The sequence below is a fragment of the Lonchura striata genome, chromosome 2 (assembly GCF_050655825.1).
Source record: "Lonchura striata isolate lonStrDom1 chromosome 2, ASM5065582v1, whole genome shotgun sequence".
NCBI classification, from domain to species: domain Eukaryota; kingdom Metazoa; phylum Chordata; class Aves; order Passeriformes; family Estrildidae; genus Lonchura; species Lonchura striata.
Window position 1 is genome coordinate 151,906,448 of NC_140704.1, and position 25,389 is coordinate 151,931,836.

Sequence of the window (25,389 nt, forward strand, 5' to 3'; positions counted from 1 at the left end):
TACAATCTAAAATCTAGCATTAAAAAATTTACCATGATACACCTAGTATATTGACTGCTTATGGCGCATGCTTCTCTTGGCAAAAAAAAAACAAAACAAAACAAATTGGCTCCCCTCCCACCCTCCCCGTTCCTTTTGGAAGCAAATCTAAAAAAGCAGGCTGGAACACAATTGCTTCAAGGGCAACAGAAAAAAATAATTCCTGATGCTTTAATTTTTGTCACATGGCACTGGTTGTGGAATTGCACGCGCACACACACGCACACGCACCCGGCACTCACACAGGCACACGCACACACACTGCAACCTGCTCGTGAGGAAAAAAGTTTGTTAGGTCAGGAGTGCCAGTGGCACATGAAGGCTCCCAGCTGTGTGTGCAACTTTGGATTTGGTACCCACTTCACGTCACCTTGAATCCTCTGACATCCACCAAGGGGGTAATGTAAGGCATACTTTGCTGGAACAGTAATAATCCATGCTTCATGCTCAAGAGCTGAGTCTCAGAGGAGGACTGGCTTGCTCTACTCCCTTTGGCCTCGCTCCGTCTCACTCAAGGAACAAAAAACCCAAAACAACAAAGAACTGGGAAAAACAAGGAAAGTAAAATAAGACAAATCCCTTTAAATGGACTTTCGCCGTTTCATCAGCCTGTGGTTATCTGTAAAGCTGTGCAACCCAGGTGAGATGGAGCTGACAGGAGATGGGAAAAGGCTGTTTTTTAATGTGCTTGGCGAGATCTCCTCTATCTTGTAAGAGATGGAGTGAAAGTACTGGGGGTTCAGCTTCGAGCTGAACGAATTTTGGTGGGACACCACCCGGCTGGTGTACTCGTGGGACCTGTAACACATGCAGGAACAAACTGACTGAAGGTCTGTTACTTCGGCCTTGTACCGTGGCCGACCATGCTGGGAGTCCTCTTGGATGTGGATAATCATGCTGTTGCGGTTCCCTGCCAGGGACGCCCGTTCCTCGGCGTCCCTCCTCTCATCCTCACTGTTCATGGTCAAGAACCTGAGAACAACCAGATTTAGAAATGCCCCAATGACTGTCAACCCCACTAGAATGTACATAAAGCTAAAAGCCACGTAGAGAGGCTTCTTTTGAAGGGCCCCTTTGGTCTGCAGGGCCACATAGTCTCCAAACCCTATGGTAGTCAATGTTATAAAGCAGTAATAGTAAGCATGGAAAAAGCTCCATTCCTCGTACTGGGAAAAGGCTGCTGCTCCAATGCAGAGTGTCCCCATGCAGGAGAAGAAACCCACAGTGACCATGTTTTCCATGGAGACCTCGGTGCTCCTCATGCCGCAGCACTTTTTGATGCGTTTCAAGAGGTACTTGACGAAGGTGTTCATGCGCTCGCCCAGGCTCTGGAACATGACGAGTGTCAGTGGGATCCCCAGGACTGCATAGAACATGCAGAAAGCCTTCCCCGCATCCGTCCCTGGGGCAGCGTGTCCGTAACCTGGAAGGGGGGATGGAAACACACGACAGTCAGCAGGGCAGGTGATGGCCATGGTTCCCCCATCACGCAGGCCACGCAAATCGCTCTGACACCACAGCCAGGTCCCGAGCTGAAGGGACACTGCAGTCACACCACTTCCCCATATCTCCTCACCCACACCCTATGTCTGAAGTAAACAAGACACAGAACAACAATGTTCATGCAGGAGTGGGAAAGGTGAAAGAATGAGCAACCCATTCTACCTCAATGTTCTACCTCAACAATGTTGAGTCTCCTAAACAAGGTTATATTGCATTGGTTAACTGAAAAAATTTCATGTCTGTTTAGTGTCACAGGCAAAAGTGGAAGCTTTGGACATAAATGGACTTTCCCAGTGTTTTTGAGAGTAGTTGGCGTTGCTCTGTCCCAAAACCAGAGTATTGTGATGGCACGGAGTTAACAACAACCCAGTCCCACCAGCCAAAGAAATTCCCTTTCAAGCTCTCCCATACTGAATAAGCCTTTCTCCTAGACACCTAATGAAAGTGACTCATTGCTGGAACGCCATAGGGATGTAGGGATTTAATGCCCATTCTACCTTTACTTACTGGAAGAATAAACAACTTACCAGCTTGTGCCATACTTTTACAGCTTTGACAGTTAGTATGGAAAAAGCAATTTCATCAGGATATTAAACTAATCCAAGAATAGACGATGTACCACATTTCATAGCATAGTTTTCAGGCAGTAAAATCATGGCTAAGCCTTTATTCTAAATCAAACCATAAGTGAGGGGCTGTTTTGATTTTATAATTATACCTATTCAGATTACATTGCTTTAAAAATCTACATTTCTTACAGCTGAGATTTTAAGAGACTGTACCAAAGTCTCCAAAAGGAGTTGTCTGGGACCCACTTAGCCTTTGTGTCCATTCACCATGTGGGTACCACTATCTAGAGTCCCTTTACAGCCACTGAGTGGAACTATGTACTTCACAAGGGCAGTTCCTGTCGTGAGATGACAAAGATGTCTAAAACAGGCCAGTGAGTTATTCTTAGGACACAACTATTTCTCTACAATCATTATAATAGAAATCTTGGGACAGAACTCTGTTCAAGATTGATATACCTACATTTATGTATCTGCATGTGTTCTATGTATCCAAACTCCTGTTATAGCCAATAAAAATTCTATGAAAACAGGCAGTAGTGAGTTATTTCACTGACCATCCCAAGTCTGGCAAGATGAAATGACAGTTCTGACTGTTCATTGATCATGTTCATTATGTCCCCATTAGACTGACTAGACATCTGTTACTTCAGAAGAATTTAGGCACCCACAGCACTGGCAGACAGCTACCTGTAAACAGCCAAATGAAGCTATCCTAATCATGATAGTCACCTTGAGTGACTGTCTCCAGTAGGTGCCTGCACTGGAGATTTTGAGGGTTTAAATCAGTTTTCCAGAAACAATCATCTCGCTTTATACGAGACCCCTGAGATATCAGGATACCCATAGGTGCTGGCAGATAAAACACAGGGCATTCAGCAGGCCCACACTCATACAGATCTGAAGCTGGAGGACAGACCTGACATGAGATACCACTGAGGCAGGACCACCAAGGAGCCCTGCCCATCACCTTCAGACTCAGGTCATGGACCTGCTGCTCTGAATTAGTCTAATTATTTTTCTAAACTGTTGACAATGCACACCTCCTCAATCTCCTGTGGCAACAAATCCCAGAAGTTCACTATCTGTTATGTAAAAAAGGTACATTTTAATTTCAAGGATATCTCCTTGTTTCAGCTAGAACACCTTAGTTACAAAAATGAAGTTCTAAATCTTCCTTATCTACCACCTTCACGTTTTCAGCTAAACTCAGTTTTATCTCTGCTCTCAGCTTCTCCCTGTCTAAACTGAAGCCACAGCCCTTTAAACTCATAGCAGAAGTCACTTTTGTTTGATCATTTCTGTGTCCTTCTCTGGACCTTCTGTAGCTCTGCCACACCAGTGCTGAGGTGCAGAACCCAGAACTCTGCCTTTCCTCTCAGGATGGGGCTGCATCTCAGAATCTGCACTTTTACTAGAACTAAAATATGGACACCAGGCAACCTTCAAAATGTAAAGCAAGAGCAGACAAGGAAAATAAAACAAGAAAATCAGCAAGAATCCCCTTCAAAAAGCAAAATATTTATTCTTAGGTCAGTTGGTATTTGTTGATGGATAGGTTGTATAAATTACTTTACAAAAGAAGCACAAAACTCAAAATAGGAGGTTCTTTTACAAGTTATAGAGGAAAGAGATTCACCTGTTGTATTGAGCCAGGTATTCTCTTCATCATAAAAAGCAGTTTCCAAATTACCTGGAAAGGGAAGTGTCTTCACCAGATTGATGCTGGGTTAGTTCCACCTGATGGTCCTTCAATAAAGGCTATAATTGCCTCTCATTACTAAGATCAGCTTTTAAACTACAGGGGTGTTAATTAAACCAGGGACATCTTCCTATTTTATAGCTTTAGTTACAGATGATAAAGAGAAGGAAAGCTTCAAAAAATGTGATTTTCCAGATGGTTGCAGAGATGGCAGTTGGTGGAAACAACTTTTACTTTGGGTTCTAAAAAAATATTTGGGGTGAAAAAAGGTTTATTTTGCTCTCACTATATCTTTCTCATTAAATATATCCCCAAGAAACAGTTTAGGGACATAATAAAACATTAATATTATATGTTTGCATGTTATCTCACAGTTTGATTTCTAAGATTTGTCACAGACTTTGTAATTATTTATCCTATAAGATACAAATATATCCAGATCCCTGTTTTACAGATAGGGAAGCACAGACACCAGCAGGCTTTAGTTTCCCTTCAATTCATGTATGAAGATAGAAAATCCAGAAATTCTGACTTCTATTCCTGCCCAAGTCATACTCACATTCCCCAATATCAGATAAATGTCTCTTACTGTATTTTCACCATGAATCTGGGGTAAAGAAAGGACTTTATTAATGAAGCTGGAATAAGACTCTACGAATAGATTAGTGTATAGAGGATTAGAGTCACATATTTATCCTATACAACAAGGCTTTAAGGAATTGCCATTGCTTAAACACTCTGAAATGAGGGGTATGAAAATACACCAAAGACAGACCTAACTCTCCATTACTTAAGCATTACAGAACCTATCCAGCAGTAATACATGGAAAGCAAACTACAGCAGGGCATGTTCTCTGAAATTCAGTATTTTTCAAATCTAAAACAAACCATTGGCTTCTTAACATCAGAGAATGCCTCTGGGAAAAAGGGGAAGGTGAATAATTGCCAGAAAAAGAGGGGCACAAAGGAGCAATAATGCTGGGAAAGGACACAGGTCACAGAGTCAGTCTCCAGGTAGTTGGGTTTTACTTGCATTAAGTAATGGCATAAGCAGAAGCAACTGCCTTGGTAGCAGATTCCAGCTACCAAGATTCTTCCTGATCTCCTCTACACGAATGTCACTGCCCTTTAGCAGAGTACAAAGAGATGACTTGGTGTCATCATTAAGAAACACAAGGCTTAAAGAAAAACAGAAATGTTAATGATGACATCAGGGATTCTCTCTATTCTGTGGTGAAGAAGAAAGATCAAACAGAAGACTTTAGTACTGGATACAGGAAATGCATCCCTTAACAAGCCACAGAACTCAGGTAAGAGTGAGAAAGGTACAGATGGAGCTTTACACTGGACTACACCTGAACAAACACTGCCCATCTTACTCTAGTGTAGTAACTGGTACCACAATACAGCAAAGTGACCACAGCAGGCAGCTTTGTCTGGTGTTTAATGAGATATCATTTGAATGATCAAGGAAAGCCTAAATAACTCTCACACTGACTGGAAGCAATGTCATTAGTACTCTCCCTCACTTTCAAAACCCCTCCCAGCTGCTTAGGCTTTCAAGACAGAGCTCATCTGGGCTGACACCAAGAATAGCTTGGCACAGAGAAATGTCATGTTTCAGCGTTACTCCGGATCTGGACTGTGAAGCACCAATACACCACAAAATCCATCTCCTCCCAGTCATGGAACAGCTGGGCTACAGACACCAAGCAGAAATGCAGGAAGGTGTAGGCAAGGGAAGAAAAGAATCACACTGTAAGGGGTAGCTCCAAATCAGTATTCTGTTTGGGTCTTCCCTGCCTTTGGTTTTGCCAGGCCTTGTCCTTTCTCTGATGAAAAACTCTCAAAGAACATGTGTACCTACATGGAATTCTAGAAGAAAAAAGAAATTTTATTTTCTTCTTTGCCAGAGTGTAGCTATAAAAGTCTGAAGAAAAAACACTTAGAGCCTTCTTCAATACTAATTTTTCTATGGTGCCTTTCAGATGAGACACAGAGAGAAACTACTCATTACAATCTCCGTGAGGTCCAGCTAGGGACAACCCCACTATTTTTCTATGGGCAGTAAAAAGACATTGTCCTGGCGTACCAGCCCACAACCAGAACATGCAGAGGAACTCTGTGCACAGCTACCTGGAATCCAACAGTGCCCACAGGCAGATGGCTGAGGAAGAGCAGCATAGGAATGCTACAATTACGTGTGAGTTTTGTCCCAGGAATTCATGTACCCAGATTCATTATTTGGTGCTCAGGGATTTCTTAAACCAGTTTTTGCTGGGTTTAGTAACAAAAAAATGGATTTCTCTTGCATGAGCTTGGGCATTGTCCCTTCCATGTCTTTAACATCCTGTGGCAAGAAGGTTCATAGAACAATAATGTACTCTCTAAAAAATTTGCCATTGCTCCTTTACTTCCCTTTCATTACTATCATTTGATGGCAATGGAGCTCTTCCTTTTTGGAAGAGACCAGGAACCCATTCCCCATTCCCCTTCTTTGTGTCACTCATAACTTTATAGACCTTTTAACCACAAAAATGCCATGTTGCATTCAGGCCCCAAGCAAGTACCTCTGAAACTTTGCAGCCTCATGTGAACAGAGCAGCTTGCTTAGATCTAGATCAGTAACTTCTGCACCACACTCATTTGCAGGGTACAGACAGGTCTGTAACATCTGTCATGTCCTCCAACATGAATTCCTTGAAATTACACTTTGCTTCTGGGGCAAAAAGAGTCTTAAACAAATTCTTGCTACTGTAATGATACAGACTGCTTGGAATAAGTAAATCCATAACAAAAAGAAAACATTATGGGAAAAATCCTGAATATATTCAGTGTGTTATATCTACATAGTAGCCATCTCCAACACTGCAAGGCAGTATCTACTCTAGCAAACTAAACTGGGCTCAAGTTCTGCCAGGGGAGCTTTAGCTTAGATATTAGGGGAAAAAAATCAATTAAAAGGAATGTAAAGCATTGGAACAGATTGCCCAGGGAAGCAGCTGAGTGTTCCGAAAACATGGGAATTTAGCACTTGAGGGCATGGTTTAATGGTAAACATGGTACTGGTGCTAGGTTGACCATTGGACTTGATCTTAAACATCTTTTAAAACCTTAACAATTCTGTGATTCTGAGGATGAATTCCACCACCAGCCCATGATGTCCACGCTCTATGATCAGCCCAGCCCATTATGGCCTCCCCTGGAATAACCAGCACTGTCCTAGGCAAAGTCCATGCCTGGTTCACACATGGAGGTTAACGCTGGCCAGGGTCCACTGGAATTAAGCACCCTTCTGGTGCAGTACATGTGTTTATCTATTTCTGGCATTCACTGTGACATCTTTGTGTCCCACAAAGCACAGGTCCTGCTTCACTTAGTAGCACAGATAGAACGTGCATGGGTCTTCTGAGCATTTTTCTGTGCTGGGCTCTGTCAGAGATTGAGAGAGGTTTGTCTCTAGATGTGCATTGGTACCAGGCCAAGTACACAGTTTTATTTAAAAAATAAAACCCGTGGCAGTGGTGAGTTTGTTATAGGTTGTGCTCAGGCCAGAGTGTATCTGCAGAGCAACTGAGCCTCATTCACATTTGCACTCACTGTGCAACAAGTCTTAGATGTCTTGAATCTCAGAGCAATGCTCTACATTATTCATGAGGGACGCTCTATTTCTCTTAGAAGGAGGTTTCTCTCCTCATTCATGTACACATCATTCATCGCCAGGATGGGCATTTGGGCCAGGAAAGGAATTAACTTCTCCATCCCTGTGACTCAAACCCTTCTTACTCATGCTGGCAGCAGCCCAGGCCAGAAGATAATGAAGAGAGGATAATGGCACCTGTTCTTCAGATGGGCAAGTGTAATTCAGATTAAAACATCTTCCTGATGTCACACACTTCACTTCAGAGGTTCATCTACGTCAGAGAAACTGCCACAAGGATCAGGCTGTGTCTCTGCTGGATTTGCTGCTCATGCTTCCAGCTTTCAGCAGAGAGGAGAATCAAGGTGGCCTTTGTGGTGCAGATGAAAGAGATTTTCAGGAGGGATCAGAGAGAGACTTCATCTAGCTAACTGGTAGTAACTCATTCACCAGGACAAGACTTTTTCCTGTAAGGTAATCAAGAGCTGCTGTTACCTGGATGAGAGCTGCTGTGTAACTATACACCACCCTCCTGGCACATGGGCACTGCTGACTTCTCCCTCTTCTCTCTCCCATGTCTGGCCTTTCCCTGAATACTGCTGCCTTTCTCTTCAAACTTCTCCAGGACCTCTTTCTTCTTTTATTCCCTTGTCAGTTGGTCTCACTGTAGACTTCAGCTGAACAATCTCTCTTAGTTTTGCACATCCTCTTCCAACCTCAAAGACATCGTCCCCTTCCATGCTCAAAAGACAGTCTCTAATGTCAGGATAAAGCATGGCACATGTCTCCCTACGGGAACACACAGCAATACGTGATAACATCATCTCCTGTTGTGAAGACAGGGACATCACAGGAGAGGAAAAAGAATCTGACATGCCCAGATGCAACCTTAAATCCTAAATCCTTCAACAAGCATGGCATGGCCTCTCATCCTGGCTCATCCCTGGCCTGTTACAATTGCTTCCATGTCCTGGCTGCAGAAGTAAGGTCATGCCACCTTGGAGATTGCACTCACTGCTTTATTTTACATCAAACCTGCAGAAGATCTCCTATTCTGGGTGGCAGGGATACAACAGGCTTCCTCTGATTTTTTTCTCCCTACCACAAGGACAGACTTCTTTTTTTCTTGATCTTGAAATCAAGCTTCCAAGATGTTCAGGGAAAACAGCTTCAAAATCAGTCTGATAGGAGAAGCAGGAACAGGCAACATGCAGCAAGAAAATGAGGAGGAAAAAGAAGAAATGCCAGCTCTCTGTGATCTGCTGAGCAGCAGGTGAAGACACAGCCAAAGCCAGTCTTGCAGGTGGAAGGCTGCTCATGCACATTGTGAGGTGGGACAGACAAAGAGTTTGGCCTCATGGACTGCTTCTGCAGCAGTGATTCCTGTGAGCTCACCAGGGATGCTGAATCTGCTGCCTGTCAGCACAGCCAGCAGCAGACCTGAAGGACTCACCCAAAACTGATGAGACATAACTACTGCTACAACTCATTCTTCTGCCACATTCCCTCTACTATTCTGGTCTGCAGCCATCCCACATTGTCACCCTGATCTTTTATAAGTTTTAAAGGTCCTACAAAAGTTTTCTATGCCTTCTGATGTTTACATATTTTTACTGGAGTTCTCACTCACTGTTTATGTTAATAATGATTGTTTTGCATTCTTCTTTGTGGGAGGAGAGAATTGATGGACTGTTGGTTTGATCAGTGTGGTTGGAGGGGTAGCAATTTCATCTTCCAATCCACTGTCACTTTTAGAATTCTATATATTGCAAGGTTGGAAATAAAAGTTACTTCCTTTTGCTCTTTTCATCTTAGTATGAGTGTGTGAGATATTTCATGTCATAGTGCAACACCACATTATCTCCTTCCTTATGGAACCTGAACCTCCTGCTCTGGAGCATTAGTGGTAGCAATTTTTTCCCATAGCTTCTCTTCCAGGCACACCAAGTTGCAGTAAAATACTGCCATGGTGGATGCTCTGCCTCACCTCAAATGTCTGTTGGCATCAGTTCCCAGCCCTGACCATTAGCAGATGTGGCTAAACCATGTTCCACTGGAAGACTTAACTATAGGAAAAATACCAAGAGTGCTTGGGCAACTGCTTAAGAACACAGCCTTGAATTCTTACAGCCTCAATGGAGCAGGAACTGAAGCTATCATCTGTAACACCATTCTGGGCAGTCCTCTGGAGGGTGGCACTTGGGAAGAGAGTTATGTTTCTCACACTGACTGGCTATAGGGATCCAAAGGCAGAAATTTAGTGAAACACAGCCATGTTATTTCTGATTCAGGGTAGGAATTAAGACTTCTGGTTTGGCTGGTTTCAGCTGAAGATCACATGCAATACATTCAGGTGTTCTCTGTAAGAAGTTGACCCACTTGAAGAGATTTCCTTTGGATTCTCAAAGGATCAAGGAAAATAATGTATCCCAATCCCTGCAAGGCTCTCAGTAAGGTCATGTTCATGAGACACTTTGGAAAATTGTGTTTCAGAGGTTCTCAGACTGCTAAGACTGCACTTCCCTCCTTGTTCCCTGCCTGGACTCCACCACTAGCATGTGCAAGGGATAGCCTCTCCTCTTCCCTGCTGGATGCCTCCCTGGGGAGGTGAGGACACAAATCTCTTCAGTTCCTTGGGGGAGAGCAGTTGAAGGTGCTGCTTATTCAGCACCCTTCTTGTCAGAGACTTGTGCCCAGGTAGTTTCAACATTCCCCCAGGTGGAAAGACCTGGGGACTTCTTTGCTTCCCCTGGAAAAGATTTTGTATTCCTCCTGGACTTAGACTCCAGCAGGACACAGCTCCCCTCCTTTGAGACCTATTGTTTCTGCAGAATGCAAAAACATATATTTGCTCACATTTGGGCCTTTCAAATACCCACTGGATTATGGTGGTAAGGAACAGGTTTATGGGTTTAAACCAAGGCTTAAAAAACTTTCATTTTTCTAATTAGTTCAGTGTTTTTCCTCATTTCTTGGTAAGGATGAGCCATCTATATCCATATCTCTGCCCATCTGTTTTTCCTCCACAATAACTTTGAAGCTGCTCACCAATTTCCACCACTTAGAAGAAAACTGTAATATGAACTTGATAGTGAACTGTTCTGCTGGGCCTGCCATCTGGCCAATCTGTGAATACACATAAAAGGGCCTAAAATCAACACACACATAGTGTAGGCTCAGCTGCAGCTGGGATCAGCTCTTTCTCTGGCCAGTTACTGCAAAGAAAAAGGAGCTGGAGGTCCTGCAAGGTGGGGTCAGATGTAGAGGCATGAGAAAGAATGCAGGAATGAGAGGTCTCCATCACCTTATAAAACAGTCTGTGATGGAAATCTGCCTGCAAGGATGGACCCTGCAAGTCAGGGCTCAAGAGAACTGGGGATGTTTTTGAGTTTACAGGAAACCAGACTTGACACTGCTGCCCATCAAGGAACATCTTGTTTCTCACAAAAGACAAAATTTGGAAGATGTTGCTTTAAAAAAACCACAAATATTTGAGACATCTGTTTGCTTGTGTTATTGTTTTACCTTTGAATATGAATATTTCCCACTTTTTTTCTGTTCAACATTTACACTATAAAGGGGTTTACTAAAAAAGTATGTAAAATAAAGTGGAAAACTTCTTATGGCCCAATGAAATCACAATCTTCTTGCTCATCTATTTGACACAGAAGATCTGATTATCTCAAACCTCCTCTTGTTGCACTTAGCCTCTATTTTTACTGCTTAGATAGATGTCTGCAGTCCCTAGCAATTCTTTTGAATAAGATAACAGAGCAGTTGAGGTAATTTCCACCTGGTTTACCACCTCCCAAGAAATCAAAGATGCTAACAATCTCCAATTCATTTTGTAACAGATAGAACAGTATCTCAGCTCATCCCTAAAATATCCTCTCCTTCAGAAAAGAGGCCGGAAAGAGAGAAGAGGTTCCTGTGCAGTTCTGTGAGGAGGCAGCCATTTAAGCAGCAGTGATTCTGGTATACCAGATTTGTGTCTGCTGTACCATTCCTGACTCCTCCCAAAATCAACAGCAGCTCTGTGCTGGATTTCCAGCTGGGCAGCAGTTGACAGTTGACTTCTGAGTCAGTATTTTCCCATGAGCTCTATTTTTGACTGTCCCTGCACTCTTTTTCTCCCCTTCCTCCTCTCTGTTTGGTTCTCTGAATCAATCAGAGGACTGACCTGAGGCTCACATCATATCTAGTCCCAATACAAATCATGCCCAGAACAAGTTCTCAATCTGCAGAGAATCGTTGCAACCACTAGGAAGAGACTTTATCAGGTCATGTTATCCATTCCCAGGGCATACGATTATTCCTTACAATATATTCTCCAGGGCTTTGTCCAGTTTTGTTTAAATGATTGAAATAACAGGGTTTCTGCTCTCTCCCTTAGGAAATTGTTGCCCTGTCCAGTAGATCCAGCTATTAGGAAGTTCTTTTTTTTGATGCACAGCCTGTTCTTTTCTTGTTCTATGCTGCCTTTTATGATATTGTTCTTTTGTAGCCCCATTTCTCTCCATCATTGCTCACTCCTTTATACTTCTTGGAGGTAGTCACAGCTTCATTCCATAGTTAATATGAGTTATAAACAGAGCTCTTGGAGGCAGAGTCCTGCAGCAAGAAAGACAAGAGGCATTCTACAACACATAACACAAGTGTATACATGATTCATATTTTTTCCTCTTTAGAAGCAGCTCCTTATATGATAACTTTTATTGTACTTGTCTGCAACCACTCTTGCTCTTCAAAAACATTCAGAATCTTTGCTAGAGCTGTGCATAGCCTTTCTAGCTGTAGAACTGTGATATCAGGGTTATCAGTTCCCCGGACTGCAAAATATTATCCTTTTTGCATAAGTAGATATGACTGACCATCACTGTATAGCAAACTTTACTTGATGCTGTCATTTCTTTACATCACAAAGGCTTTTTGCACTCTATGGATGTGATTGCAATAAGCATTCACCTATATAAATTGACTTATTGGGAAATGTTAATAGTTTTCTGTAACTGATTTTTGTTGCTCACAGTTTATTGGCAGTGATCTGAGTCTTCTCCATGAGGGGGAAGATGAAGGATTCGCCACCTGCAGAGCTGGGAGGATGACCCAAACAGCACTCTGAGGGATCCAGGGGAAATATATTGGGAAGAAGCATAAGGAATCATATCTTAACAAAAGACCAAAATCTAATGGGTTTCTTCTATGTTGTGATAATAAAAATAAAAGCATGAGAAACTTCTGATTCCACTTTATTAAAAAAATTAGTTCTTTTCAAACTACCAGGTCTGAGTCTCAGCAGGGTTAACAGGATCCTAGGATCCTGCTCTCAGCTCTCAGTCTGACACTGCCAGGGCTTGAGAAGCTGTATCTGAACAAAAACTCGATTAAACAAATATTACCAAAGGCCAGCACAGAGCAGTGACTGAGATCATTAATGATGTAGCACCCACGTCCTCTGAAGCTGTGATGTCACTGTCCAGTGCAGTTCACAGAGTAATGTTCATAAATCCATGTGACATCAAATGCTGCCAGGTCTGGTGAAACACAGCACACCCAGCAAGAGACATGGGGTGACACTCAGGAAAGTGGTTCAGATGTGTTTGCACTGAGTAAAAAAGTGCATTTTTCCTTCCACAACTTTCCCCTTTGTGCAGCTAAGAGACACACAAGAGCACAGACAACTTGCCATGAGTTTGCTTATAGACCTGTTTCAATTTTGTGCTGTTTCTGCAGCAGATTTTTCCCATGCAGAAGATAAAAAAGGAATATTTTTCCAACTTTTTAAAAAATATTAATAGGTCCATGGTATTTTAAACAGATTCTCCTTTTTGCTTTTGAGAAACCAGGACTTTCCCCTTCCTAAAGGGAAGCTAAAGAGAGGGTTAGTTATTCCCACTGTGCTTGGGTTCAGTCCCTGCTAGGAAAACATGCCAGCAAATCGATTTAGAGATACAACTTTGTCTAGATCAGAGTTTTCTCTATTTTAGTCAAAGTTATACAGATATAAAATCGCTTCTTCCAGAGAAGTCTCTGTGTTGGCAGATGAACAGCCAAGCCTTAAAGAACCAAACATTCCTCTTTCCTCTCCTTTGCTTGTGATTCTCTGTTCCTTAATGACCATAATAAGAAATTAGCCACAATGACACAAGTTTTCCTGCTTCTAGAACTTTGCAATCATAGACATCTTTACATCAGTTACAGCATTTATTGTCCCCTTCTCTGAAGAAAAGCGTCCCCAAACATATCTACTGAATCTGTCTGGCTACAGTTTTGGCCAAGATTATATTCCCTACAGACACTCTTATTTTGCAGCAGTTTTATTAATTGAAACCTGGCTTTAATGGTCTAACAGCAAAAGTCAGTGGAATCTGTTGTAATTTCCCCTATTACATCACAGATAGGCTGAGCAGTGATTCAATTGGATTTATAGATATATTTCATTGAAAGCACTACATGGATTTCATTAAAAATAAAGAAAAATATAATGCTCAAATGCTTTGGGTTCCATTTCTTTTACCAAGGTACATGTTTTGTTTGGCTTTTTTTTTCTCTCTTGCTATTCTTCTCCCCAAAAAAACCTTAGCTTGAAATTACAAGCAAAGAGAGAGATGCCTCAATTATCCCCTACAAATTTTAAAGTCTGTTCTGTCAGTTATTTTTGAAAAACTGAAATAATTTAATCAAAACTTCTGTGAAGGAAGAAGTTCAATTCTGATTGAGAAAGCATTTTTGAAGCTGAAACCAAGAAAGTTTATATTGCCCAGTGGTACTGTCCTGTCCAGCTTTCCACTGAGCCAGTACTAACTTTGATCAAAACATGAAGGTCAAAGCTTTGCAACGTTGTTCAGCTTTGGCTATGGGAAGATTTGCTGGAATTGCTGTATCAGGGAATTACACCAGCCTAACTCACTGGGCTGGCACTTTGAAATGAAGCAACCTCATACATTTTTCTGATAGCAGCTTTGATCTCGCAGAAGCAAGGACACACCAGGGGCATAGAGACTTTGGTATCTTCCCCCAAAAGACAAAGCCAAAAGCAGGTCTCATGGGATGCTGTTCCAGGCATCAGAAACTGCCCAACTAAAGTCAGGAAATTGAGCCTAAGAGATATAAAACCTAGAACTTGAGCTCATTGTGCATTGAAAATCTCCTTCCTAAAAAGACAGAGGTACACCTCAGTTAGGGCTCCCATCTCCACTAATCAAGCTGTAAGGCTGTCCCTAAACTCATTACTCTTACAGCTAAAAGCTTTCCTGTGTTCAATCCAAATTTGTTCAAGGTCTGATTCTTCTCATGAAAGTTTTCAGCTCAAACAGCAATCCACCCAATTTGCCTTTCCTACAGACTAATAAAGATGAGCCGTATCTCACCAGCCTTGTTTGTTTATTTGTTTTTTCCAAGGAGGAATAAACCAGTCATGGCTAGTCTGTTGTATTAGACAGGGTCACTTTGGTAGCATTTTTCACCTTTTCAGCTTGAATTCAATTTTCTTGGACATCAACAACCCAAATATAGATACAGAGCCACAGAAATTCAATGCTGCATTTGTACAGACTTCAAATTGTATTTCATACAACTTTAGACAGCTCTTGTATATAGCACTGACACAAAACCTGAAATGAAATACTGCATCTCAAACCTACCTGTCCTTGGTTTGTAGCTAGAAATCCATAGGATATTATTTTGTCTTACAGTGATGAAAATAGAGTAATTTTTTTTGGTGTCTGTGAACTCACAGCACTGTAACTCAAATACACATGACTTCATGATTTAACCAGAGGCAAGCGTGAGCTAAGTGAGCTAAGCTCCATGTAGCATTAAACAGATGGATGCTAAAAAGAAACTTTCCATATACTGCAAGCATCTCTCCCATGAAATGACCCATGAAAAGCAGGACGGGGTTCATGTGCAATACTGAGTCCTGAAGCTGACAGACATATCCCAATTAGTTATTCTAAAAGTGGATCTGTTCAAACTCCTCAACACGTTTCCAGTGCCCAGAAAATCCTTTTGCTGAGACCAGTCTGAGCTCTTTCACCTCCCCTTTTACTTCTTTGTTGTTTGCAGACATCTACATTTTCCCCACCAGCCCTGATAAGCACAGCAAGCAGTGAGATTACGGGAGGCAGTAGAGTGAGACACCACTTAATGCACCTGACTAGGCATAATCAGAGCCATCCATCACTTCAGTTTTCTATTCCCAGCCAATGGGAATAGTCAAACTGAGTGGGAAGAAATGGGAAGTCACTTAGAAAAACTTCTTCAAACCTCTCACCATTTATCTTCTGCTGGGTGGAAAACAATGACCTACTATATTATTTTAATATCATAACCAGTGTTTTTTATTTTATTTCATTGCTGAACTCCTCCATACAAGGGGGCTCAATAAATCAGACCGACAAAGTACTTCACGGAAGATTTCTGAGCAGTCATAAACATCATTTGCACAGTTTTTATACCTGAGAACTTCCATTGTGATCCAAGCCCCTGCAGTGGCAGGGGCTATATCAATGACACATGAGATGTTCCCTAACTATTCACAATTCTGCTCTGACACACAGAATTACCATCTGCACTTTCCAAGCATGGATACCAGAGAGGGAGAAGGCTTGGTCATGAGGAATACAGATCAGTCTAACAGTTTCATATCCCCACAAAGAAGTGTTTTGCAATGAGAGAAGTTATTAGCCTATGCAAAATGAGAGAAAAAAGCACTTAGAAGGGTTATTTCATAAAATCACAGATGGTTTGGGTGGGAAGGGACCTCAAAGATCATCTTGTTCCAACCCCCTGCCATGGTCAGGGACACCTTCCACCAACCAGATCAACTAGATCAAGTTCCACAGGACCCCATCAAACCTGGCCTTCAACACTTCCAGGGGTGGGCATCCACAGCTTGTCTGGGCAACCTCTTTCAGTGCCTCACCACTCTCACAGTGAAAACTTTCTAACTAATATCTATTCTAATCTACCCTCTTCCAGTTTAAAGACATTCCCTCTTGTCCTATTTAAAACTTCTTTGACTAAACCATTCTCCAGAACTATACCTGTTGTGATTTAAGTCTCTATTTCAGCCTCATTTGTGGGCTTTGAAGGCTATATAAATAAGGAGCAACACTGCTGAGAACCTACTGGAGATCTAAAAGACATAATGTATCTCCACTTGCCCCTTGCATTTCCAAGGGGCCTTTATTTACAGTGGGATTTATCATCTCACTCTTGTCAGTCTGGGATTTGAGATGCAAACTCATACTCAATTTTGGACTATCTGCAAGTTTATTAGAACTGTTTTGTGGAAGTCAAGTTTCCTCAACTGTACATTTCTGGGAATCAATATATATTATTATGCAGTGGGTTGACCTTGGCTGGCCACTAAGTTGCTTTCTCACTTCTCAACAGAACGGGGGGAAAAAGCAGGATTGAAAAATCTGTGGCTTGTGAGGACAATTCAATTAATCAACAGTTACATTCATGGGCACAACATGCTCAGCTTGGGGAAGAGTGATTTCATTTGTTGCCATTTACACTCTGGCAAGGTCAGTGAGAAAAAAGGCAAATCCCAAACCACCATATCCTTACTTCTTCCTTCTTCCCATTCTCAGCTTCAGTCCTTCATTCTCAACTCTTCTCTCTCCTCCTCTCCCTGTTTGACAGGATGGATTGGGGGTTGTCATGGGGGGTTGTTGACTGGGGCTCAGTCCATAACACTTTGTTCCTGCCACTCCTTCTTGTTTACACTCTTGCCCTAGCACAGGGTCCCTCCCATGGGATATGGTCCTTACCAAACTGCTCCAGCGTGGTCCTTTCTCTGAGCTGCAGTTCAAGAACTGCTACAATGTGGGTGTTTTCCACAGGGCACAGTCCTTCAGGAACAGACTGCTACAATGTGGATCCCCCATGGGCCACAGGTCCTGCCAGCAAACCTGCTCCAGCTGGGCTCCTTTCCATGCCATTCCTGCCAGCAATTCCTGCTCCTGTGTGTGCCTGCCAAGGGCTACAGCTTCCTTCAGGGAAATACTTCTTCTCCAGCACAGAGTCATCCAAAGCCTTCAGCATGGGTTATCTGCTCTGGGGTGGTTCTCCAAGGGCTGCAGGTGGATCTCTGCTCCCCCATGGACATCCATGGTCTGCACCAGGGGAATCTCAGTTCCAGGACCTGGAGCACCTCCTCTCCAGACTTCTGCACTGACCTTTGTGTCTGCAGAGTTGCTCCTCTCTCATATTCTCACTCCTCTCTCGATGCTGTCTGGCATTTTTTACCCTTTCTTATATCAAGGAGATGTCAGCAGCATCACTGATGGGCTCAGCTTTGGCCATGGTGGGTTCCATTGTAGAGCTGACTGGAGCAACTCTGTCCAACATGGGGACAGCTCCCCGTGTTTTCTCACAGAAGCCACCCCTGCAGCCAAAACCTTTCCACATAAACCAAATACAGATCAATAGCTATTTTATATTTGCTTGGTTGCTTGCTTGCAACTCTTGGAAGTAACAACTTCACTTTCAGACTTGCTACCTCATTCATTGATGGGTTTCAATTTGCCTTGCAAAGCCATAAACAGTTTGATAGAGTTGTTGTCAGCAGCTTCAAGTGCTCACGCTGAGTTTGAAGCTGTTCCTGAGTCCTGAAAACCTCTGACTCCCTGGCTGTGTAGCAGCAGCAGCATTATTATAAACCTGGCAAGGTTTCATTTATCTCTGCAGAGGACCAGCTCTCAGCTTCTTCCCTGTCCCAGGGAGAAGACTCCAGTAAGCACCAGCACAGCTACTGGGTAACCAAGCTGCTTTTCTTACCAGGCAGACAAGGACATGGCCTAAAGACAGAAGCTGAACGTTTCCTTAAAAACAACAACATCAAAAAAGTCTTTGACTACACTGAATCTCAAGACTTCTGTACTCATTGGCTTGATTCTCCCATCAGTTCCTTTCAATTTCATTTCCACACTTCACCCATTTTGTTGGTCATATCCATTCCTCTTCCTTGCTTGCTCCATCAATAGATCACTCCATTGCTGTTCTCATGCCTTCACCCTATTTGTTTTCATTTGCTGTTATCACCTTTTTTTGGTTCTGTTTTCTCCTCCCTCTCACCTACTTGCTTTCATTCCCATCTGCCCCTTTTCATTCTCCTCTGTCTACCTACAGCAAACACCTGCTTCCAAAGGCAATGCACAGCATTTAAGAGAACTCCATAACCTGTGACCACCCTATGCAACAGTTCTCCTGTGATGATAATTGCCAACTATAAACCATCAGCCTTATCTCAGCCGTCAAGTTAATTCTGGGATGGGGCATTATGAAATTAGCCCTTCTTGGCAAAGCTGCTGGCCTTTAGCTTCCACAAGAACGCAATTAAATGGTATTTGTGCAGTCAAGCTACAGCAAAGCTAAGAGGAGACAGACATCAGGAAGTTATTAGATTAGGAAGTAAAACAACTACTTCTTGCTTAGATCAAGCATTCAAACACATTATATAATATTTCAAAGGCAATACAGGCAAAACAAAACCTCTCAGGCACTTTGCTTCCTTCCCTCCCTACAAATCTAGGCTGTTAGGAAGCATATATCATAATAGCAAATGAGGAAAGTCATTACCAGACCTCCAGATTTTGGGTTTGTTCACAAGGTTACTTGTGCCATGCTGGGTTAACTCAGTGGGGACTCCAGAGCACAGACACAGCTTGAAGTCCTCCCTAATTAAATACACACACATACACCATAATCAGAGCTCTTTCTTCACCCCAGGGCAGGATCTTTGGCTCATATAAGTCAGCAGAATGCCCTGAGGAGCTACTTTGATTTATATTGGCTAAAAATCCAGTACTAGAGCTTCTGTGCAAAAGAGGATATTTTAGAATAACTGGTAAGTATCTGAGCTTAAAGAAGCCTTCTCACACACAGATTTACATCCTGAAGACAGGCACTTGTATGTGCATCAGTGGTAGCTCAAGTTTTACCCCTTCTTGATATCAGCTTTTGATTAGAGATGGGCAATGCTCTGAAACTGGTGTCCACAAGCTCCATCCTGCTGGGGCAACCACCCCTCATGCTGTGATACAGTCCAAAGGAAACAAAATCAAGCAAATTTTCTGGGCATGCCCTACTTTGTCTTCACGGATGTCCCCCTAATCATTGCATTTGGCATGATTTTGGAGGAAAGCTATAAAACACAAACCAGTTTCTACTCCTGTATTTTTTTCCCCCAGAACCTGTGACAGGGTTGGTTCATGTAAATTAAAAAAGTTAAACAATTGCTCATCACTTTCTAAACACTTGTGCCATGTCAAAAATCAAGCAGTAGTATCACCATCAGGGAAACAGGGATCCTAATGAAGTTCTTTAGAGGAAAGGAGGTGAGAGACACCAGCTTTAGGGTAGGATCTGCAGTCCTTTGGAGTCTGTCAAGGCCAAGTGTCCCAGGCACTCAAATCATTACACACTGAAAACACATCCTCTGGGAACCACGTTCAACTTCTGACAACCCACACAAGGTTTACATGTGAATCCTGCTCAGCACAGCTCTGTTTCTCCACCCACCCATGGCCAAAGGAGCAGACAGGCTTAATTTACTGCTCTTTAAAAACAGATGCTGGCCTTCAATTCATCTCCATCAAGAGAAAAAAATACCCAAGCTCCTCAAATGAAATGCCCTGCAGGATTTTGCCTAAGCAAATGTGAGATGGAGATTTGACAATAAAAAAGACATTTCATTTGTCTTATTAGTGGCTGACTACTGTGGAAGGTGTTCAATCAATTAGACTGATCTTGGCCTCCTGAATTATTGATAGAGAGAGCTGGATTACACTCTAAAATGCTTTTAGTTTAATTGCCCAACCCATCATTGCTTCATTTTCCTTTTCTTATGTATATAAATTTTTTGTTGTTGTTTTTTTGTTATTTAACCAAAGCAGTTTGCCAGCAGCTGACTCTGGCGCTTTGCTGCTGTTGGAGGGAGATGCAGTGGGCAGGGAAAGGTGCCAGCATCTCCAGAGACCAAGTGGGACCTGGGGGGAGAACAGTGGCTTCCCATGGTGAGAGACACATGCAGGGGAGTCAGGGGGGCTCCTCCTTCACCTCATGCCCATTCTGTGCATATTACAACTCTTGGTCCTTTCCCATTCCTTTACCTTCCTACACTGGCTCCTCTTCACTCTCTGCTCACTTTCCTTCCCTTGCCTTGAATGCAGAATCACAGGATCACTAATCTTGGAAAAGATCAAGTCCTAAACCCTATCACAAGTGACGCATCTATTTGTTTTATGAACACTTCCAGGAATGGTGACTCCACCACTTCCCTGGACAGCTGGTTCCACTCCTTAACCCCTCTTTCAGTGAAGATATTTACACAAATATCCAACTTGAACCTCCCCTGGTACAACTTGAAGTAACTTTACCTTGTCCTATTGCTGGTTGTGTGGGAGAAGAGCCCAACTCCACCAATTCCCATCAGGAATGCAACTGAGCACAGGACTGTCCTGGCCATGGCATTATCCCCAGCACCATTTGGGTGCCCAAATGGCTCTTCTTACCCCATCCTGACCATCATGGTTCTCCCCAAAAGTTCTTCACTTTCTTTGCTTATTACCCCTTTCCACCCTCAATATCTTCCAGCCTCTTCTTGTGCCCCGTTCCTCATCAGCTCTTAGACACTGTCCTCCATTTCCCAGGCTGTGCACATCATCTCTTGCTGAGGCACCAGGATGTGAGCAGAGACAGAACCACTGTGTTCAAGAGTGCTCCATATTGTATAGACTAAGAGGTGAAATGCCTTTAAAGCATGATTCCCTGCTACTCTTTTGCAGGCTAATGTGGAGTAGCAAGCAAAGCACAAATTGAGTTATAAAAACATGGAAGTTTTTTCACAGTGAGAGAGGAAAAAGGGAAAGAAGGGTGGGGAAAGAGAAAAACAAAATGGGAAAGGTATAAAAAGGAGATTAAATGGGCAGAGCAAAGAGGGGAGAAAGAGAAAGGAGATATGAAGAAAGAGGAAGAAAAGGGAAAGTAAGAAGGAAATAAAGAAAATGAGGGAACCTTGCCCACTAAAAATAGCAGATATGCACTGTGGATGCTTGGAAGAACAAGAATTCTGGGTACCAGATGTGAAAGAGTATTTTTGTAATATCAGGAACATGATATGGTCAGTACACAGGGCTGAGGGATATGATCTGAGAGGGAAATAAAGGCAGTAACCACAAAGCTGCAGAGCCAGTGAATAACACAGGTGAATAAACCTCATATGGGTTTAAAAGATGGGACCATGCACCTAACAGGATCCATCTGAATATAATTCCTTTTCCAGGAAGTCACTGCAGATCTCTGCTACTGGATCCAGACATGACATGAGATCTCTTGGAAGCCATTCAGAAAATAAATTTGGAAAATGTGTAATTCTGTGTTTTTCTAGATGGCAAGTAAAGAATTACTGTTATGAGTGATACTTTAGCTCAGCACTTTCTAGATGTAATAGGCAATACATATTTTCACCCTAAAATAGCATCAGAACCAGCAAAAAGCAATTTTATTTTATATTTGGTTTAGATCAACAGAGAGGACATTATGGAAAAGTGTTTGATCAGATGTTCACTACTATTATTGAAATTACAGGAAGGATAAGTAAAACCAGGTATCAGAGTCATTAATTTCTGAAGCACAAGGGTGAAGAATTAAAGGGATTAGTAACTGAGTCACTTGGTTTAAGAATGCAGAGATGGTAACAAAAGAGTTTGAGATTTCTCCATGACAAATTCACAAAGAATACCAAGATTAGAGTATAATAATGCTTATTGCAATACATCTTGCAACTTATTGCAAGATTACAGTAATACTTATTGCAAGGGAAGAATTGTCAGAGACATTTAAGAGGAGTGGGAAAAGGATAAATCAACAAATCCATGTCCAAGTCTTTATATGTAGGAATAATATGACAACGGTCCAAGAAACATTAAAACAACGGAAGAGGGCTCTTTAGATATGTAAGGAAAGAAAGCATCTGGGTGACAAGGGCAGGATGAGTATGAGCTTTACATTAGAATAAAGAGTTGTTCTTGTTTCCAGCAAAAAGAAATTTTATTATTGCTAGAAACTGGTAACAAGTCCTGAAAAACTCCCCATGTTCTCAAATGTATAACCTAAATATCCCTATGAAAGAAGAAAACAAAGAAGAAATGAAAGAGAGGAAGAGAGAGAGAGAGAGAGAGAAAGAAAGAAAGAAAGAAAGAAAGAAAGAAAGAAAGAAAGAAAGAAAGAAAGAAAAGAAAGAAAGAAAGAAAGGAAAGAAAGGAAAGAAAGAAAGAAAAGAAAGAAAAAGAGAAAGAAAAGAAAGAGAAAGAAGGAAAGAAAGAAAATTGCAGGTGTGTTTCTTATTGTACTTCAGTGAGATTAATTAACATGCTCCACAGGGAACCCCCCATGAAAATGAGGAATCTCAGATCTCAGCAGGCTGCAGACAAGGGACAATGGTTGGGCAACTGGCAGGAGTGCCAAAGCCTTGCAGGAAAGAGGTCCCATCCCTGCAAGCACATGTGGAGTTACTCACAGTGGGGCTGATTTTAATTAATATTTCTATTACTGGGACAAAAGCAGGATGCCAGGGATGAGATGAGCCAGATAGGAAGCCATGAATACTTGTGCAGTAAAGGAAGGGTCTGTGGCTGATACCACCAAAAAGGGAATTTGGAGCACTGGGGAAGTTTACCTGATCACCAAACACCCCTGCCCATACAGGAGGTTTATTTGGGGGGATGCTAGCCCCTTTCCAGGAGGTTCCCACAAAATGACAAATTGTGTGGAAACAAGGAGATGCTTTGCTTATATCAAAGCATCCCAGAGGATTTCATTCACAGTAAATCTCCCTTCTCAGCACTGGCAATTGCAAGGGCCTGGGTTGTTCTTGCATTTAATCCTCCTGATTGCCATTAGTCCCATTTTACCATGTTTTAAGCACAGAACTGAGTTCAAATGTCATTTGAAACTGTTGCAATGTCTCCTCCTGTCTAAACTTGTCTCTGCTTGAGTTTGATCAGTGCTAGGACACATCCTGAGAGATGCAGTCTCACACTGCACTGACCTTGGCCACTGCCTTGGCCCAAGGAACATGCACCCTGGCAACACCACCAGCCTTGGGTCAGCCTCAGTCTTTGTGGTCCTGTTATACCCCAGGTCTCAGATCCTGGTGCATTCCCAATTTTGTACATTGTTCATGGCAGAAGTGCAGAGATGCCAATTGCCTTGTCATGATGAAACTTCCTGGAAGCAGAACAGTCTCTGCATTCTGAATTTGAGGGGGGAGTGCAGGTATCTGTGGGACTAAAGCCATTTGAAATTTTTGGGGGATATTACATTATAGTATTTCAGATATATAATATATATATCATGTACAGTATATCACATCAATTATATATCATAGATAATGTATTTTATATATTTGGGCATAGTATATCACAGCTTGGACAGGTGTGCTCTTTTCTGGGTAAAAAAATTGACCAGATGGCTGGGCCCGGAGAGCAGTGGTGAATGAAATCACATCCAGTTGGAATCTGGTCACTAGTGGGGTTCCTCAAGGCTCAGAACTGGGGTCAGTCCTGTTTAATATCTTTATCAATGATCTGGACAAGGAGATGGAATGTAGCCTCAGTAAGTTTGCAGATAAAACCCCACTGGGCAGGAGTGTTGATGTGCTGGAGCGTAGGAAGGATCTGCAGAGGGATCTGGATGGGCTGGATCAATGGGTCAAGGCCAACAGGATGAGGTTTTGTCCTTGTTTCAGCTGGGATAAAGTTCATTTTCTTTCTAATAGCTGGGACAATGCTGTTTTGGATTTAGTACAAGAATAATGTTTATAACACTCTGATACTTCAGTTGTTGTTAAACAGTGTTTGTCCCACGTCAAGGACTTTTCAGTGTGTCTTGCTCTGCCAGGAGCAGGTGCACAAGAAGCTGGAGGTACCATAATCAGGACAGGTGACCTGAACTGGCCAGAGGAATATTCCACACCATAGAACATCATGCCCAGTTTATTAATTGGGGGATATTGGCTGTGAGGCACTGGTTGCTGCTCAGGCACAGGCTGGGCATCACTCAGTGGGTGGTGAGAAATGTTGTTGTGCATCACTTATTTATATTGAGTGCTATTTCTCTCTTCCTCCTCATTTCATTACAATTACATTTGTAATAATTGCAACTTCATTACAGTTTTTATTATTATTGTAGTTTTTCTTATGATTTGTGTAATTATTGTGCTTTATTTTGTTTCAACTACTGAAGTGTTCTTATCTCAACCCATGAGGTTTACCTTTTTAACTTGATTCTCCTCCCCACTGGGGTGGCAGGAGCAGGGGTTAATGAGCACCTGTGTGGTCCTAGTTGCCAGATGGAGTTGAACCATGACAAGGTTCAACAAGGCCAGTGCCAGGTCCTGCCCTTGTGTCCCAAGAAGCCTCTGCATTGCCCCAGGCTGGGGCAGAGTGGCTGAAAATCTGCCCAGCAGGAAAGGCCCTGGAATGCTGGCCAACAGTGGCCAAACATGAGCCCAGGCTGTTGCCCAGGTGGGCAAGGAGGCTGGTGGCATCCTGGCCTTCTGTGTCAGCACGAGCGTGGCCAGCAGGACCAGGGCAGGGATTGTCCCTCTGTGCTGGTCACTGGGAAGGCCACACCTCAAATTCTTGGTTCAGTTTTGGGCACCTCACAACAAGAAGGACATTGAGGTGCTGGAGTGCATCCAGAGAAGGGAACAGAGCTGGGAAGGGTCTGGAGCACAAGGCTGATGAGGAGCAGCTGAGGGAAATGGGGTTGCTTCACCTGGAGTAAAAGAGGCTCAGGAAGGACCTTCTGACTCTCTACAACTCTCTGACAGGAGGTTGTAGCTGTAGGTTGCTTTCTTCTTCCACCTAACAGTTGTCAGGACAAGAGGACACAGTCTCAAGCTGTGCCAGGGAACGTTT

At 42.6% G+C, this 25,389-nt stretch overlaps 1 protein-coding gene across 1 annotated transcript in view; it reads right to left on the reverse strand.

Annotated features, from left to right (window-relative positions):
• Positions 1-482: 482 nt before the first annotated feature.
• The window catches only part of KCNK9 (potassium two pore domain channel subfamily K member 9), an 87,851-nt gene continuing 62,944 nt past the window's right edge, over positions 483-25,389 (reverse strand). Inside the window, exon 2 of the mRNA XM_021532469.4 lies at positions 483-1,462. Coding sequence (XP_021388144.2) covers positions 621-1,462 — 842 coding nt within the window. The 3' untranslated portion in view covers positions 483-620. The remainder of the gene's footprint in view (positions 1,463-25,389) is intronic.